Consider the following 19,002-nt stretch of genomic DNA (forward strand, 5'->3'; position numbering starts at 1 on the left):
TATAATGCTTTGTAAATAGAACACCACTTAGTGATTTTAAATAAAAATTTTAAATGATTCCTTCAATAAAAAAATAATTTGCATACCATACTTAAAACAAAACAAATTAAAAATCAATTATAATGTCAAACTAGTTGTTTGTGCTTTCACATAAACGAACATTTCAATAATAGAATAAAAATTCAATGTTCACACAAGTCTTCATTCAATGTGTAATGTTCCTAGATCAGTAAGTTTTTGTTGACCCATTGTTGAACTAAGGCAAAACTTTATTTTGCTAAGCTCACTGAAGACTGGTCATCTGCATGAATTACAGAATCAGGAAGTACCTAGAATATGTGCAATGCCACATACACATTCAGAAATAAATTAGCAATATTAAGTATTGTTAATTTATTGAGCAATTTTAATGGCAGATTAGATTTAGAAATGTGTGTCTTGGGAATCTTGAAAACAATGAGTAATTATGAAATAATTATTTGCATCTTTACTTTTTCATTTGCGATAACTGACACACCCCTTACATTAAATAAATTTTTCTGGCCTTAATTAGCCTCACCTTATTTTTGATGCTTTGCTTTCCACTTCTGAGCCTTATTCATGATAGTATTCCATAATTTTCTAGAAAAATTTAGCACATTGCATTTTACAGGACTCAATAAAAAAAATATTTTTCGGCACAGCTTACAGGCGTAGGTAGATTTCAAAGTATCTATTATGTATTATATATACACAATTTATTGCCTACGTGTACATTACGTGCCTACTTACCCTTCATTGCTCTATCCAGTGACTATAGTCCACATTGTACACTAGTGCACTAGTTATTAATACCAATATTATTTCTGTGAATTCCTTTAGTGTTTCCTACGTGTTTCTCTTAATGTTGAACCTCCTAAAAACTGTAAACTTTGAAGGAAAAAAAAATGGGGGGGTGGGGGGGGGCAATGTATCACAAACACTAGCATCACACAATATTTGACAATTTTTGAGCATGCCTTACTTTATTACTTAATATGCTGATGTTCACATTTTTAAAGGCATTAATGGGTCATATCAATGCAATAATTAATCTTAACTGGGTAAAAATATCTGTTTAAAATAAGATTGCAGCGTGAGGACCTGGGGTTGAAACTCAACCCCGTACTGAGATCACTTTAGGGAGATAGTTTCTTGCTATAAGCCCTGACCGATCTGTGCAGCTGTGCTAACCGTCCCTACTGACCTTCCTGTTGACAAGCAGTTAAAGCCAGTGTAAAAAAAAGTTTATATAAATATATGCTGGTTTTCAAGGAATGTATGACGGTACCCAATTCAACTTCTTTTATTCTGTAGCAGGATCACTATACACAGCCAGTACAGCAATCAGTATTTACAAATGGACAAATAAGTAATAAAGAAAAAAGTATGTAATGTAGATAGTGTCACTATGTAGCTTCTATTGGAGTTTTTGAATGATCTTAAAAAATTTTCAGGTTTAAAAACAGATCTATTTTATAAGCAAAGGGAGAAGGGAACATGATAGGTCAAATCACTCTCAAATCACAATTTTCTCAACTCTAATTTACCCATCGAATCTAAATTTAGGTCTCAAGATTCCAAAATAATAGATATAAATGGGGGAAAAAACCTTTAAGGCACCAACCATCACTTCTATACAGCTCAACCTCTGAGCCAGGATGGTTTATAAGAAAATGGCCAAAAAAACCTACAATCTACATTATTAACTATGGAGTTGAAGCTTTCAACCTTTAACTTTTTATTTAAAAAATTAAGTTTCCAAGTTAATACATATACATAATAATTTTATTTACATAGTTACATACTGAAACTACAATATCTTGGACAATGGTAATTGGATGGGTTTAAAAAAAAACACATAGGCATAATAAACTTAAGGTGCATTTAGTATTGAATTTTGTAATTTACATCATTTCGTCCACTATCATTCTTAAAATCTATTTTTTTCTTGAATCTCAAATCTTTCAAAATATTGGAGACTATAGTACTCAAGGGTTCAAGGATTCAAGGATTCAATCAGCCTATCCCTAATTTTTCATAACTTCAATTTTCAATGCACAAGTATTTGAAACAAACAACAAAAATATGACAGACAATTTAACTGTTGCAGATTGTTTTACATTTACTGAGTGTTATATCCACTCATAAAACAGTTAGTAGTACACTAGTGTGCACAAACACTGAATTATTCAACCTTTTTAACTTTCTCTCTTTTACATTATGTAGCTTATTTAAAGTGAGCAAAAAAATAATTACTAGATAAATACAATGGTATGAGAGAGTACATAATAGTGCACACAATATCATTTAAATTTCCTATACTGAAGAAAGAACGTAACTCATAATAACTTTGTATCATATTTATTATACAATGCATTATAAAACAGACTCATCTCATAGCGACAGTGATGCTGTAAAAACAACCATCTTAATATTGAGATCGTGACAATACAGAACCGGGGAGTTTCACAATGAACACATAACCATGAATAACCCATCTTTCTAATTATATTTCTTAAATCTAGACTGGCTACCAAATTTCAGCTTGCCCTTAAACTTCTTGGGTCTTATACCATACGCTCTGAGCCTAGTGTCTGAAATGCCAACATCCTCGCTGCTATGCTCATTTTTAAACTTCTTCCTCGGCACAAAATGTGTTCTGTTTTCATTGCTCTGTTTAGCTGCACCTCCATTTACTGGCAAGGAACCAGTTTCAGAGTTTGTCACATTTTGCTTACGTTTTCTATTCTTGGAGCTCCGTTTGCTGATTCCAGAGTCGACGGTGCCTTGTCTTGGTGCTTCACTCCCTGCGTTTTCAGTCTGTGCGCTAGGTCCGTTCGCAGGCTTGTGCTTTTTGCCCTTCTTTTTCCGTTTCTTGCGGCCGTCTGGGGGCTGTGGGTGAACGGCCTCGTCTTCTCCAGAGTGTTCAGTCGCATCAGCACCGCTATTTACCTTCCCGGCCGCTCCGTTCGCTCTGGCGGTGGTCTCTTCCCGGCTCGCACCGTCGTGATGACCTGTGCTCTCTTCTCCGCGCGCCTCCTTCTTCGGCTGGTCACCTTGTGCACTGCAAGCAAGTCCATAAGGAATGCACCTCAGCATGACCCCTCGAGGTAACAAAACACAAACAATACCTTTAACTGATATTGTTACTGTTAATTATTATTTAAACAGCAAAATTTTCAAAACAACTATACTTCTTAATAAAGACTATCTAAAAAAAAATAAAAATAGTGTTAAATATTTGTTTTAAGGCAGTAGTATAAAATTATTGATAGATATCTATGCAATGTAAAAAAACAGTATATGCTAGGAACTATAATTTTGATTGCTTATGTTTGGTGTGGAATAAACAAGAAAATGTCCCAGAACAAAATGATTTGGTAAGAAACCATCCTTGATTTCTACGATGGTAAATATTGTAATAAAAATAATCAAAGGATGATTGAACAATTCGATATACAGCAAAACCCCTTATTTGCACTTTTCATGGGTACAAAGTAAAAAAGTGTAAAAAGCGGGAAAGTGTAAATAAAGGGAAAAGTATAAAAAGGAGTACAGCGTACCTTATTTTGTATTTTTTTCCTTTTGTTTAATAGCACATACTATAATGCAGGTACAAACACACTAACAAATTTTACTTTAGTATTTAATCAATTATCAATTTACCACATTTGACAAAAATAAAACAAGAATGAAAGCCAAAATGTTTTTCTGATTACTTCCTAACAAAAAAATCTGAAATTTTATTCTTCTTGCTTTTTGGCTGTTCAAGGAGATTATTTGCCTCTCCAAATTATAAATACAGTTGCAACCTGCAGCGTTTATAACAAATACGGGCTACATACACATTGCGTCACAGTAAAAAAAAATAAAAAAAAGGCCGCAAATTGATGGAAATTTAACGTCAATAGCGCGCCGTACGCGGAGAAAGGGCACTGAACTCGGTCAGCTGTTACGGCGCGGCGTAGCCGCCGGCTGAGCTGCGCATGCGCAGTATAACTCACTCTATGCTCCGCCCAGACTCATGACCTTCCATCAGCAGCCAGCCAATAAATGTGAGCTTAGCGGAAAAAAATATAAGCTCCACCTCTCGTGTACCAGTTTTGTCCAGTTCTAATACCAGTTTATTGGTATACGTACCAGTTTTTTCGCTGCCGTGACATGTTCGAGTTTGCATTCATCGTGATGTCTTGATACCAATAATTAATTATTTACGATCCCCAGAAATAAATGGTTAGTTTAAAAAACATGTGTCAACTGTACAATACCGTACTTCTGAAATGATAAAATACGTATAAAACTGTTACCAAGACTCTGCTCATTTTATCTTGTGAAGTTTATGTCTCGTACCAGTATTTTGGCTAAGTTGTGACATAAATTCAGTATCAGAACTTACAAGCAGCCACGTTTATACATTCGTGAGTTTACGTTTTTCCCTCATGCATTTTATATTGTCTCCTGCTATAATTACTCGGACTTTTACATGCCTAGGCCTAATTATTACATGTTAAGAAATAAAAGCAACTTTTCATGTTATAAAATATTTATATTTTGCGATTTAAAATGTTCATTGCCGACTATAAACGTTACGTTTTTCATGATGTTTTTTGGTCTACTAGCTAATCTTATTTATACTTAATGTACCCACAGTATTTTCTGGTTGTTTATGGTTGTTACGTGATGTAAATAGCGGGATGGATTCCATTCAATTTTTGAGACGTAATTCGCGTGAAAGTATTGTATTGGACTAAATGGGAACTAAACGGGACCTGAAGAATATAGTGCAAATAACGGGAAAACGTAAATAACTGTAACGTAAATAAGGGGTTTCGCTGTATATATTCTATTAAACTTTAATGAGTAATTCTACAGTAATCAGCAAGTAATTTTAATAAAATGTGAATCAACGTGTGACTATGCAACAAAAGTATGAAGTTTACGTCGATACTGTGGTTCACGGTAAAAGACAAGATAGACGAGTATTCTACTAGTGCCTTAAACGAGACACAGCAATACAGCCAATATTAGCTATGTGACTTGGAAACAGATCTTCAAACTTCGAAACGTCCACTATGTACATCATTGTACGGTGGTCGCCTGGGAGAGTGAGACGAAGGGAGAGGGTGCCTTGGCTAACAGCCACAGTGAAAAGAAGCAGAAGAAATAATCTAGGACACAAAAAGTACACATAATTGTGAAAAATTTGTCAAAAACTGAATTTTGCTGTCAACCATGCTTAATAACATACTAACTACTTACCACTGTAGAACTTGTGCATCACACCGAAAACATGCAGTTAAATCCTAAATGACAGCATCTTACAAGCCATCCATTAAAATGTTTCCCAATAATACAGTTTTAAATTACAGCAAAATAACCAAAATAATCAGAAATTATTTTCTAAACCACTATGTCCAAAGTATTTGAAAATTTAATATTAAAGATGAAACTATAAATTTATAAAGATTTTAAATATATTTTTTTCTACCTTAGTTATGGAAATTAAAATACAATTTACGACCAAATGAAGGGGAGAAAAAGAAAATCATCTGGATAAATGTTTTTGCTTATTTCTCACGCATTAAGAGAGTATGCTTATAAAAAGTCACGCGTCATTAGTTGGATCGCTGAAGCTGCCTGAGCATCGCAGAGTGTACAGTACTGCGGCAGTGTTGCGATCACTTGGACATGATACAAGTTTGCAATTGTACATATATATACAAAAGGCACGTAAGGTACCAATGAAAACTGTCAATGAATTCATATTTTAACTAGACAAGTATATACCAGTTTTTAGACACTTCTTTTTTTTAGAATTTTCTGGATATACCTCTATCTTTCTCTTTATAAATTAGTTTATTAATATAATGGCTACCTGAGAATCTGCTCATAAGATAGGAACTCTACTATATGCAATGCAGTTGTTGGAGAGGAGTTGATCACACACACATACTTGGCGTACAAACTCTTCAGATACTTCCTCTTGAGGTGCTCCTGCTTGGCTCTGGCCTGATACGCCTTCACGTCGTACAGCTCCTGGTTCTCCGGCCGATACTGCACCGCTCTCCGCAGGGAGCACCAGCTGTTCAGCTCCTTGTCTTCCGCCTTCAGGATCTGCAGGGGAACGCCGACACAGCTTGTGAAACACTGGTGCTCCCAACTGAGAACACTCACGAATCAAGGACTCAATAACTCTAACAATCGGTTTGAAATTTCACATGATAACGTTATAAGACTCCGTCATGGTAACAGTTAAGCAATGATGCAGGACACTGCGAGCAACCAACAATGGCTAATATTGTTTCGCTATGCCTTAACTACAAAAACTAACATACAAATTTAAGCAGCCACACATTATACACATCCCAGACAATTGTCCTGACTGAGAAGCATTTCGACACGTTCTCTTACAACAGGTGCCTTCATACCAGATACGGCAGTGTGACTACCATCGGCTTTCTGATACTTTTCTACAAGTGCTCCTTCTTTTTACCAACTGCACGTCATTCAGCAAGAAAAACCAGTGCAATGCCACCAAATTCCACATTTATCAACAAACACCATGTTGAATGCTAAAAGCTCACGGAGATGAATGTCACGGAGCTCACCTCCTCCACGGTGAGACCGAAGCTGTTGGGGACCACCTTGCGATACTTGAACCGGCATGGCAGGTCCCCGATGACGTCCTCAAAGTCCAGGCTGTAGTAGTCATCCACGTACTGCTCGAAGCTCTTGTCCTTCGGGTCAAACAACGGCTTCTTCGCGGCAAGCACCTCTGCGAACTTTGACTGCCGCTTGCGCCCCTTCCGGCGGCGCGTCGACTCGACCATCTGCCGCTGGAGCTGGGCTTTCGGGTCATAGTCGCAGTCCATCTGGCAAGAACAGTCGAGCTTCAGGGTGCGGCCGAGCCACCAGTCATGATCCTTGTGCCGGTGCTCCAGTTGGATGGATATGCAAGCACGAGACAAGGGCTTAGGCAGACTCCAGGCAAGTACACCACCAATACAATTAACTATTTTAGAACAATGGGAAAGTACAGCCACATATTTTCCGATTACATTATTTATGATTTATTCTTAAGTGTTATTTAATTATGACAACAATCCCGTGAAAAAAAAAAAAAACTAAGAACAAGCACAAAACAAAATTTTTTGATGGAATAGGAATATTTAATCTTTTGAACGACAAAATGGCCACGATAAGGGCATGTTAGCGATGTTTCATTACTTTCAATGGACACATGTAGACATTATTTATATATATATATATATATATATATATATATATATATATATATATATATATATATATATACTGTAAAAAATTAAATTTTATATATATGTATATATGTGTGTGTGTATGCATGTATATATACACACACACACACATTGTTAATAAATTTCCATCCACAGGATATGATCTTACATTGAAGTTAGGGTCTTCCGGGTCAAGGTCAGCGTTGTCCCATGCTTCTCCGCCGTCCTGGTCTCGCGCGCTGCCGTCCCACTGGTCCCAGTTCTCTGGACACAACCACTCAGGAATGTAGAACATGAGGCGATTACAGAAACTGTACACATCAAGATACGACAAACACAGACATCAACCCAGTTAACAAGTACACCTGTACCTTTGGGCTACACTCCTACTTTCTTTGATAAATTATTTTCCTGGCTAGCAATAACTCTACCCATAACTTATACACGGTAAATCTCTTAGAGAAGATTCTTTCAACAAATTACCCTGAACTTGAGAATTAAAATTAAACAATTTATTTAATGTCAGATCAAATGCAACGTCTAAATAAAATAATGTTCCACAATATGAAAGGACAAAATCCCTTGACAAGTCTTAAATTTTTTTGGTAGAATTTTTTACCCAAAGACATGTACATACCTTGAATAATCATTGCACTAGCATAGAGACATTTTACTTTGATCTTTTTCTTAGCACAAAATTCAAATTGAAAATTGGTCTTCATACACCAATGTTAAATGTTATGTTATTTAGAATGATTTAAATTTTGTATGGTAGTATCATTCCTAACTCTATTAATAATCGACTATTATGGAAGCTGTAGTGGAACTCACTGAGAAACTACAATCTCCAAAGCCCACACATCAAACCACTACAAACGGCTTGCAAGAATATCCATTCCAAACAAGAACAGTGTGCTGTAACTGCACTACCTATCTCCAACTCTGCATCGAGGTCTGGGAAGACCGGCTTCTGGGAGTCCTGTTCCTCTGCGTAGAACTCATCATCGAACAACTGCTTCATGCGCCTGTCATGTTCTAAAGGGTCAAACTCCCCCTCAATGTCTTCATCCTGAAATAAGGAAGCTTACACTAACCCCAAAACTCAAGCTTTAAATATTTGAATGTACCTATTAGCAGATGTTACTGCAACACTCAAAACTCTCTAAAGTAACCGAAACAATGGATATTACTAGAAAGTTGGAGGTAAATAAACCAATGTCAACATGAACTTTGCCGTCAAACATCCTATTTTCTTACTAACTACAATGATTCAATGATTCGGTCTTAAATTTTTAATACACATTAATTTGAGATATGTAAAAATAGCAAATTGCTATTAATGCTTAGTACATGCTAAATTTTCTTTTGCCTGCTATATTATGCAAAAAATATTTTACATTGGTGAATTTCACAGAAAATTTCCAATAACTTTTACATCCAGAGACTTTGTATTGTCACAACTTTACATCAATTATAATTAAATTTTATGACAAAATGAGCAATAAACTTAATTTTTTGTCTATTTACCATTTTGCATTTATCATCTTAAATCAAACTTCATGTAGTTCGACGAAAAAAAAAGGAAGGTACAGTAGAATCTCGTTATAGCGAGCACGGTAATAGCGAGAACATGGCTATAACGAGGTATTTTTGAGGAATTTACGGCGTGATGGCTTGAAGCGCGCTTTTGTTATTTGTCTTCTTTATCTCCACCCCTCTCGCTCGCCACTAGACATCTTGCCGTTGACGCCTGTCACATTCTTCAGCCGTGAAGTCGACACCTAAGTGCGTGGCTTTAAAAATAGAATCCCGTCCTTTATTTTATCAAACTTCCGTTAGTTATCTGTGCAGTGTGTAGACAAAGTTTGATATTGGAACAGAAACAACGTAAGAAAGTATTTTTTACAAATTAGAAATATGTATGTTTTTGTTTTTATAATCGCGTATATTTTCACGTTTTTTTTTGTTATCATCTTAAAAGAGATAATTTTAAAAAGCCGCTCTAATGAGATTTAATTGTTTCTTGGTTAACAAAAACTATTAATTGTTTATATTCTATTTATTATTATTTACGCGACGTCATACGCGTACGCAATACGACTGGATTCGTTGCTGCAACATAACATAGCAAATTATGCGGTATCAGAAGTAACGAGTAACGTAACGATAGTAACGAGTACTAATTGTTATAGAAACGAATACATACGGGTACGCATTTTTTCGTTACTTTTACACCTCTAGTAGGCACTACCGTATTTATTTCCGAATCGCTAGGACAGTTTTCTTGTAACTTTTGTTTCGGTCAGTTGTTGGGGTATTTGTCCGGGAAAGGGGTGCTGATGTTTTGAGTTTAAACCCAAATTTATTTTCTAAAAAAGTTGACAGGTTTCTTTAAATGAAAAAAAGTATAGTTTTCCAGCGACTATTTCGTTTGAGGCGTACGTGCGTTGCCGCAGCCGCACTCCTGCTTTTTTGTAAGGAATTAAATCGTCGCGCTACACTAGCACCACCTGTTAGCAGCATCCCGAACCAACATGGCCGCCAGCAGACTGCCCGCGTCGACAATAGATAGCATCACAATGCTGCGTCGGCCGCGGGCTGAGATGCTGTACTTACGTGGCGTGGTAGGGTATTCTGGTTATTTTGACGCAATCGGTGATCGCATCCGTACTTATGGGGTATCGTTTTAAAGAGAATTCACACATCTGCTCACAGAAATTAAGATTTCGTTAATATAACCTGTTATTTTCCAATTATACAGGTTTAAACACAATTTTTATGCTATTTTCGGTTAATTTTTATTTTTTGGGGGTCAAAATTTGTCCAATTCGGTTATAGCGAGGACACGGTTATAGCGAGGATCAAACCCGGAACCGTGACACCTCGCTATAACGGGACTCTAGTGTATATTCAAAATATTTTCAACACTAACAAAGATGAATCAACAATTCCTTCCTGATGAATGCCATTAGTTAATAATTGACAGTAATATATTGGCTGGCTATACCCTACAAGATTAGACGACAATTGTTCTGTTTCCTTAATGAAGTTTTTTATTTAAATCAGCAGTTTCATTGCTCTGTAGATGCACTTCACCAATGTTGTTAAGAAATACAGCAGAGTGCATTCCAAAGCATTGAAAAACAACGGTAGCATCATGTATTTTACATCATGTGCGGCCCAATAGCTTATATTCACTCAATGGAATACACAAAAAATCTATTAGACACTAAGAAAATTAATCCTAAATTTAAAAAAAGTACAATGCTAAAACGTGTATTTACAACAAAAGTAATACCATATTCTAAAACAACTATAGGAGCCTTTGTACACACACTCTATCATAGCATTAAAGGAAATGAAGCTTACGTATCACAGAATACATTAAACTCAACACGCTCTGTTCTTAAACAATACCCACTGTAAAAAAAAAGTAGCAGACACAGTCCCTTTGAACACAAATAAATAATAGCCATAGCTACCTCCTGTATTCCTACATCTCTGTTAGCAAAAAGCAAGTGAACACCTACCTACCTCTCCATCAAATGTATGAGACTGCATATACCTACCTAATGTTGTGATTTGTAGGTCAAATATAGTACACGCATATAGACAAAAAATCTACCGGATCACACACAAAGACAATACAAAAGATAAAAAAGCTCTGTTCTTATTCACTTCACTTAATTTTTTACAAATTCTGTTTAGATTATAATATTTCTCTACACGAAAGTGGTAAGAGGGTGTGAAAGTGGTAAGAGGGTGTGAAAGTGGTAAGAGGGTGTGAAAGTGGTAAGAGGGTGTGAAAGTGGTGAGAGGGTGTGAAAGTGAGTGCGTGGTGAGCATGCGGACCTTGAAGCCCAGGTCGGCGTTGCCGGTGATCTCCTTCAGCCGCTGAATGCGCGCCTCCAGCTCCTTCCGCTTCAGGGCCTTCAGCTGCTTCAGTTCCTCCAGCTTCCTCCGCTTCTCCCGCTCCTTCCTCTCGCGCACCTCCGCTCGCTTCAGCTTCCGTCGGTCGTCCTTCCTGCGCAGCGTGCTCTCCACCGTGCGAGGGTACCGCTTCACCTGCGCACGGCACGGGCCCTCGCCTCCACTCTCCGCTGTGGGCATCACGGGGAAACTCTTGCACACACCTCGGGGCGAGTGGAGCCATTACACACGCACTTTCCATCACATCCGAATGAATTACTTCTGCTCTAAAACTGCAGGCTCAACACTTTCATTTAGTATAGAATTTTATGGCTATAATATTCCCATGCATTTGCATTTCTATCACAAAAACTCATTTCATGTTTCTAGGCTGTCAAAACCGTAACAAATTTGAGAATTTTGAAATGCCAGGTAAAATCAATTAATATTTTCTGAAAGAAATTAATTAAAACCATTTCTCGAAGTAGCCGGTGGCATTGCAGTTACCTAAAAAGTTTCATTTTTTTTTCAATAAATTAAATTTTCCATATTTTTACAACCCAAAAACGTTAAAAATGAAACTTAGGCAGCTAATTAAGGAAAAAGTATGCGCTGTATATATTTTTCATTTCGTGAAAGTTAAACAATTGAAAAAGTCTACAAGTTTATCTGTAATTACTGTAAATATAAACTCTTTACCTGAAATAGGAGGCACCCCCTTAACCCAGACATGAACTGTAAATACTTTCACAATGGGCAAGAACACCGAGCCCTATCAGAGCTCAAAGGAGTCAAAGGAGGGACTCACGAACTCCTGGTCTGGCTCTTCGAAGCGGAAGTTGAACTTGTGTTCGAATGCCTCCTGCTGCTCGACCGTTCGCTCGTCCGCCGACAAGTCCTCGTCCGAGTCGTGCACTATCTCGTCGTACGTCGGGATATGATCCTTATCATCTCCCTGCAGGAACCTTCAACAAAACAGCATACTCAGTGATGGACTGCACACTTAACTAGGCCTATGTGAATACCAGTTTTTTTTTTACGCAAAGTGAATATCAAATCAAACTATTCAAATATTGGCACTGGTGAATGAAATTGCGAATATTGTTCTCAATGAAGCTGTATTACGCTAATTATACAAATTACAGGATTAAAGTTTAAAAAAACAAAGTAATCATTTAACATTAGTAATGTTTAAACTGATTAAGTAATTAACCCATTGTTCCCAATATATAAAATCATTCCATAAATATTATAAAATAACCATGCATAATATTAATATTGAGTATTTATAAAAGCTTACAGAGTGCCTTCTTTTATTTATTTTAAGTAAACAACTTTATTCAAGCAAAACAAATACAATACAAAACAGAAAATTTCATACTTTCATGAGTGAATCTTAGGCTTCCAATGTCTTAAAACTTTGCAACAAATGTACAGCTTTGCATCAGAACTGAAGCTTCAAATAAAACAAACAGCAAATTTCATGGCAAAGTCAAATTGAATATTAAATAGAGCTTTGATTGATTATTTTACATCTCAAAGCACACTACTCTGTACTAAATGTAAGTAACCAGTACAAGTCACCCTGAGGTAACCAAACACATGTTCCAGGTGCTACAATCACATTTTTTGCCATTGTACACGAGTAAACTACCTCTTGTTGAGAATGTAGTCTCGGAGAAATTTTTCACCCTCCTCTAGCTTGGGGTCGTTCCAATATTCACGAAGAGGCTTCAGTTCCGACTCCACTTTCTTGTCGCCAATATGCTCACGCTGGCCATTCAGCCACTCCAGGTAATCTTCATTTTCCTTATCCTGTCAACAAAGATGATTTCAATAATTTTTAAACACCAGAACAGCAGCATGATGGGCCAAACAGAATTCATGATTTCAACATCTATAGCAGTTTCCAGCAGACTGCATTAAGTGCAAGAATGAATCACGTGATGGCCCTAAACAGATGCGATTTGCTGTCACACTGCAATGAATTTCTGTTCTTCACCACCTTGGCTGTCGGCTTTCATCGGACATCTTCGGCATGGTGGGCAGTTTCTCCTCTCTCCTCCTATTGCCCTTTACCCTCATTCTATCTAATTTATTAATTATATTAATGATGACAGAGAATTTAGTAGCTTATTATTATTATTCTTACATAGACAAAATTATTTTTTTTTGTAATGTTAATTGTGTACAGAAAAAGGGCATCATGTTTTTACTAATAGTTTATCTATAGCAGTAGATTTACATTATATTAAGTTTGTATATTAAGAGGTTAATATTGCTCAGTAGATTGAAAACCTGTATTGGAAGATGATAATGTGTAAAAGTAAAACTGATATGTTTTAAGTGTAACATAAGCAATCAGTGTAATGCCAGGTAGGCTAACATGTAAGAATATTTCAGTATTTCAGTACTGACGACAGTTATCAGTGAACTAAGGTATTCTTACATGAGTAGCTACATGTAGTCTTTTCAAGGTCACTTCACATTAGGAGTTTCAAAAAAACATTTGGCTAGAAAACAGACTTCAAGTTTTTTTTTTCCAATGGAGATTACAAAATACGTTTCTATATAATCCTATGAAAGGAAGATGGCTAAGATAGCCTGAAATGTTTAATTTTAATCCAAGGGGCATTGAAGTTACATGTATTCATAGTAAAAAAATAGACAATGAGCTATAATACAACATATAATTCAGATAAGTATTTTTCGAATTGAATGGTAGGACTACTATATTTTGTGTTCAATTAAGAAATTTCCAGAACAAATACAAGGAGATATTGAAATTAGCTCCATCTTAATATATAAATTATATTGTGAACAATCTGGAAATGTATGTCATTCTTAGTTCCCATTTTCATTATCTTTTATATTGGAATATTTCTCCAAAGTGACATTTTATATGGAAAACCTTTGTCCAAATTCACCAACCTACTGGCCAAGAAAACAAATGTGTGCTTTGTTACTAAGTAGTCATGGCAAAAGCAGGATTTAAAATTACTAAAATCATTTTCTTTATGTTATTAGTTGTGAATTTTGGCTAAAGTAAAGAGACTTAGTTTTTTCATTATTTTTTAATATTCTGAAGTTAATGTAATTAAATAACATATAATTAGGTCTAGATATTGGGTACATAAATGGTTGTTGATATCCATGTAATGCTTATGGCTTGCAGATAGATATATATACATTATACATTTGTTAAAGTATTGTGTTATGCAACTAAATAGTGCACAAATTTATGTCACAAACTAGAAATAACATCGAATCTAGGATTTTAATTATCGAGGACACTTACTCTTGCTATTAACATTTTAACTACACTCAACAATGTACCAATATTAAACTGAATAATATAAATGCAATTTTTGTAATGGTGGCATCCTGTGTTTATTCTTTAAGTGCTCATACATTATATATACACTAATAGTGAGAGAGGTAATCATAATTTTGAATCAACAATTGTTTCGTTTCTTTCAAAGATTGAGTTTCGACTGTAATTAATTTTAGAGAAACTTCACAGAGTTGAAGAAAAAAAAGGAAAACATTAAACCACATTAAGTTAAACAGCATACGCACCAATTCTTGCTGGGTTTTGTCTCGCTTGCGGAAGAGACTACCCCACTCGTCGTCCCCGTTCCCGTCGTCGTCGTCCCTCAGGGTGTTCACCAGACTTTCCTTGATGGCCTGCTCTTCCTCCACCAGCGTGGGGGACTCTGCCCGCTGCTGCCCGCCCGTGCCCCCCTCGTCCTCTGGAACACACATCACCGTCGCCCCACACAGCTCCTTACAACGAACCCCAATACACATGACCTCAAGCAAGGCCAAATTACTCCCGTGTTCACCCACCTAGACAAACCCCCACCAAGTACATGTCTATGTTTGTGCAGCTTTCTTCAGCACATTCATGCAAATGTTTAACCACAGCATTCAGATTGATTTCCAAAATAAGGGTAAATTAATTGTCCAATTAATTATAGCCTATTGTTTCGACTACTAGTAAGCACTTTGCAACATGTGCATGGATCAGCGTGTGTCCCTTATATCATTCCCCTCGCTCAACCAATTTCGATTAAATTTCACATATAAGCCTTTTCAGTCTATAGATATTTGGTAAAAAGTGGTTTGCTAAGATAAGCACTTTACTTAGGCCTTAGATGCCGAACTATGAAAACAATGTAATATTAGGCATTGCCTCTAAAAGTTTACGTGGGAATTTTTTTTTAAAATTTAGATTCTTTATAGCTGAATGGTGTTTGACTATTATAAGCACTTTGCTGGGCAACTGAATTTTAAATTATAGAGGATTATTGCCTAAAATTATGGATTAAGATCCAAGTTTTAATACCAAAAATTTACCTGTGGACAGCTAAAACTGAAGTTAAAATGACTCTGTTTACCATGTTACCAGTGTCCCTGGTACCATTTTTTACTAAGCCAATTTGAAGTTAGCAACTTTTTTTTGCCTTTAATTTTAATTTTATGTTTCACTTTGTATAAACATAAATTTTATTATTATAGGTTTAAATACTTGAATTAATTTTAGTTTTTTTTAAATTTAAATTCTTATTTAATATTTTTTTTAGTTTATACCTCAATCTACAGGGAAATGTTTGTCATTCAAATAACTTACTTCTGTAAAGTGTACGTAGAGTATTTCACCCTACCTCTAAAAAATGGATGTTTGGTTCCAGTCATTTAGAACATCAAACATTTTACAATGTCAAATATTAATTTTGTAAGTGGTACGGCTTCTCCATAACCTACATGGGTTAGTCCTTTATATGTTTTTAACAGAACTATTTACATTGCAGATTACACAGTCCTAGAAGCACAAGTGAAACATTACCATTCCCGCTCTCACCATCATCAGTCACATCGCTGCTCTTCCCCAAGATCAGCTGTCGCTTGTAATCTCTCAAGAAGAGAGGCTTTTCTTCTTTCTTCTTCTTCTCCTTCTTCCTGGGCTCCGAGCCAGGCTCCGCATCTTTAAAGAACCTCACGTTGTTGTCGTAGATAGCAGGGTCCTTCTTCTTGAGGCAAGCAAGGGTCTTCAGGAAGTCTTTGTCCGTCTCTTCCGTCCACTGGGCTGCGTCCTCGTCTTCCTCTTCTTCGTCTGAGCTCGCATCGCCACCGTCGTCGAGCCAGGTCGCCGCGTCCTCTCCGTACTTGTCCGTCACTGCCAAGAAAACACGCTTCCTGTCATACTTAAGCTGGGTTCATAAACTACCCAATAAATGCAAGTGCCACATGCATAAAGTAAAATAACATTTTCACATACCAGTTCACAAATTACGCAAGATTCAATAATGCCATGCAAGCATCAGCCAAACAAATTATTGCATTCCCCTTGTGTTTCTGACTTCCATATACAAAATTGAAGTGCTTCGAGAACTTGTAAAGACCTAGACGTTATGTGTACATACGGCTATGATACCATTTTTATTATATGAAACATGTTTCAAAATTTTTAACTCTCACATAGTGAAAGCACACACAGTAGTGTCTTAGTGTCTCATTAATTGACCTTTGCTTATACGACATTCTGTACCACACAAAAAAAAAAAAAACAACATAAATCTGCAACAAGGTTTGCAAGTTGGGTTTGTATATTTTTTGTTGCTCCCGACTCTTAACACAGCTTATTCATTGAAAAAGTTTTTTGTTGGTAAATTTTTTATGTTGTTTTAACATGATTATTAGGTTGTTATTTGAAAAATTAAAAATGGTTTGGCATTAAATAGGCTTTTTCTAAACACCTCCCTATTATCCAACATTTTCGCTTACCTGATTTTTGCCGGCATGTTTGTAAAACACTAGGTACTTTAAAATCAAATTAGTGTTGACAATTTTACACAAACTAATGATAAATATGCATTATTAAAATAAGCCCGCAGAAAAAATTTGTTTTCTACTGTTTTAAAATATGAAGTTCTAGAGGTAGTGAAGTCTTGCGACTTTAACGAGTTATAAATGACTGTTATTCTTGCATTAGTTACATGTTGCATCCTTGTGGTTCTGTGTTCCTTGCCTAGTTTATAAACTAGGCCTTGGAGTGGAAATAACTAAATAAATCCTAATCAATGTCAGCTCCATGCATAACATTACATTTCACACCAATCTTAGCTATAATAATGTAGAGGTGGTACTGACGTCAGCACCATGTTGGCGTCATAAATATTGTGGTATCACGTTGTAGACTACTCCTTGAGAATTTAAGAGATGAGGTGTTCTTGTTTACTGTCACAAAGTACAACTTTAAAGCTATACTACACCATGGCCCCCACAAGGGTGGGGCTGGGTTGACCCAGTGGCGGATTCATGGGGGGGGGGGGCACAGGGGGCGCCCCCCCCCCCCCTTGACCAGGGCAGCCCAGCACCAAGCATTGTTCTTGGCAAGGGGAGGGCGCGCACCCGGCCGCCGATGTTATACAATACACATTCATACACTTACCTTTAACGCCCCCCCCCCCCTTGAGATTTTTCTGTATCCGCCACTGGGTAGACCCCTAGGTGCAGGTCCCAGGGCCTGGAAGGGGCCCGGGCCCAACCCTGTTTATTTAAATGTTTAACTATAATAATTTTTTTACAAAATATAAAAAAATATAATGGATAGGTATGTTATAAATAAAGCTAAGTTTGGTTATATAAAAAAGTAACCATATGTATACCCTGTATTTAGGTTAAGTAACATTGTAAAAAGAGTGAAGGTAAAAAATAACCATGCAATTAAAATGTAACATGTGAATGTAAAATTATGAGGGGGTGGGGGGGCGTCTCCGATCCTGGGTCCAGAGGTCGTAGTCGAATGTGGGGGCCATGCACTACACGTCCAGATTAATAACGTAGGGACGTAGGCTCCCACAACAATGGCATAAATACAAAACATTACTTAGTTTTTGATTACCTCGTTTATACAACTTACAATAAACTGCGCATTATGAAGCAAACATTAACACATGTGCTCAACAAAATTTTAATCCAAGTACAATGGCTGTAATCCACAGATCAAAAAATGAAGTGAAATACACACATTTCTGAAGTAGTTCTTTTCGTCTCCAGGTATCGTATTTGTTGGCATAATCCTTATTAATAGTAATATTTGGTTTGTCATCTGCATCGCTCTCCGAATCACTCGCCAGCAGGGCAGACATGTTTAAATTTATTTTTATTTTTTTTATGAGGTGGGTGGCCTACGGCGCTATACCCACGGCAATAGACCAATTTTCGTCATACAAGATCTCTATAAAATTGCTTTAGTAATTAAATATCTGTAAATAAATTTCACACTAATTGCTTACCCGGGACTCGAATCCGGGCCCCTCGCACTTTAAGACGGTGTTCAACCGACTTATCTCCCTCTGTTTTCTATGATCCGGCTATATTTTGTTTGTTTATTAATTCGTGGTGACCTACGATCACAGGGTCATTTTCTCTCTTTTTCGAAGCCTTTTATTGTTATATCATTGACCAAATTCCCGTACGTAGTTTTACACCCATTCCTTGCCCGGAACTCGAACCCAGAACCAACCCAGAACCCCTCTCACTGTAGGTTGGTGCATAGTAGAGGTGGGTCGAAAAGTATCAACCTGATACTTTGTCGCTGATACGCGACTGTATCAGGAACGGCAAACGAGTACACTTGAAAAGTATCAGAGACTTTAGTATCAGTTCAGAATTCACCTGGAACAACACCAAGGCCAATGAGCGCAGTACCCGATCGCAGATGACGGTCACTTGGGCGGAGCTTGTAAAAGGGGAGGGAGCAGGAACGACGAATAAGGGATAAAGAAGGGAAAGAATGTAGGGGAGGAAG

General features: G+C 36.8%; 1 protein-coding gene across 1 annotated transcript; it reads right to left on the minus strand.

Moving 5' to 3' along the window:
- Window positions 1-1,098: 1,098 nt before the first annotated feature.
- LOC134532575 (protein KRI1 homolog) lies at window positions 1,099-18,362 on the minus strand. The gene is made up of 11 exons (XM_063369112.1): window positions 18,220-18,362; window positions 16,051-16,365; window positions 14,766-14,938; window positions 12,841-13,001; window positions 11,995-12,151; window positions 11,130-11,342; window positions 8,208-8,346; window positions 7,447-7,541; window positions 6,630-6,893; window positions 5,975-6,135; window positions 1,099-3,085 (listed from the first exon to the last, which is right to left on the minus strand). The coding sequence occupies exons 1-11, from the start codon at window positions 18,338-18,340 to the stop codon at window positions 2,524-2,526; spliced, it is 2,361 nt and encodes a 786-aa protein (XP_063225182.1). The 5' UTR covers window positions 18,341-18,362; the 3' UTR covers window positions 1,099-2,523.
- Window positions 18,363-19,002: the final 640 nt, after the last annotated feature.

The sequence above is a fragment of the Bacillus rossius genome, chromosome 6 (genome assembly GCF_032445375.1).
Source record: "Bacillus rossius redtenbacheri isolate Brsri chromosome 6, Brsri_v3, whole genome shotgun sequence".
Classification (NCBI taxonomy): Eukaryota; Metazoa; Arthropoda; class Insecta; order Phasmatodea; family Bacillidae; genus Bacillus; species Bacillus rossius.

What these genes read in the sequence shown, in the direction of transcription:
- LOC134532575 (XM_063369112.1), bottom strand. Translation starts at nt 18,340, where the DNA reads ATGTCTGCCCTGCTGGCGAGTGATTCGGAGAGCGATGCAGATGACAAA. An exon ending in ACGCCGACCTGGGCTTCAAG is followed by an intron (nt 8,347 to 11,129) that starts GTCCGCATGCTC and finishes TCCTTATTTCAG; the next exon opens with GATGAAGACATTGAGGGGGA. An exon ending in CGATGCAGAGTTGGAGATAG is followed by an intron (nt 7,542 to 8,207) that starts GTAGTGCAGTTA and finishes GGTTGTGTCCAG; the next exon opens with AGAACTGGGACCAGTGGGAC.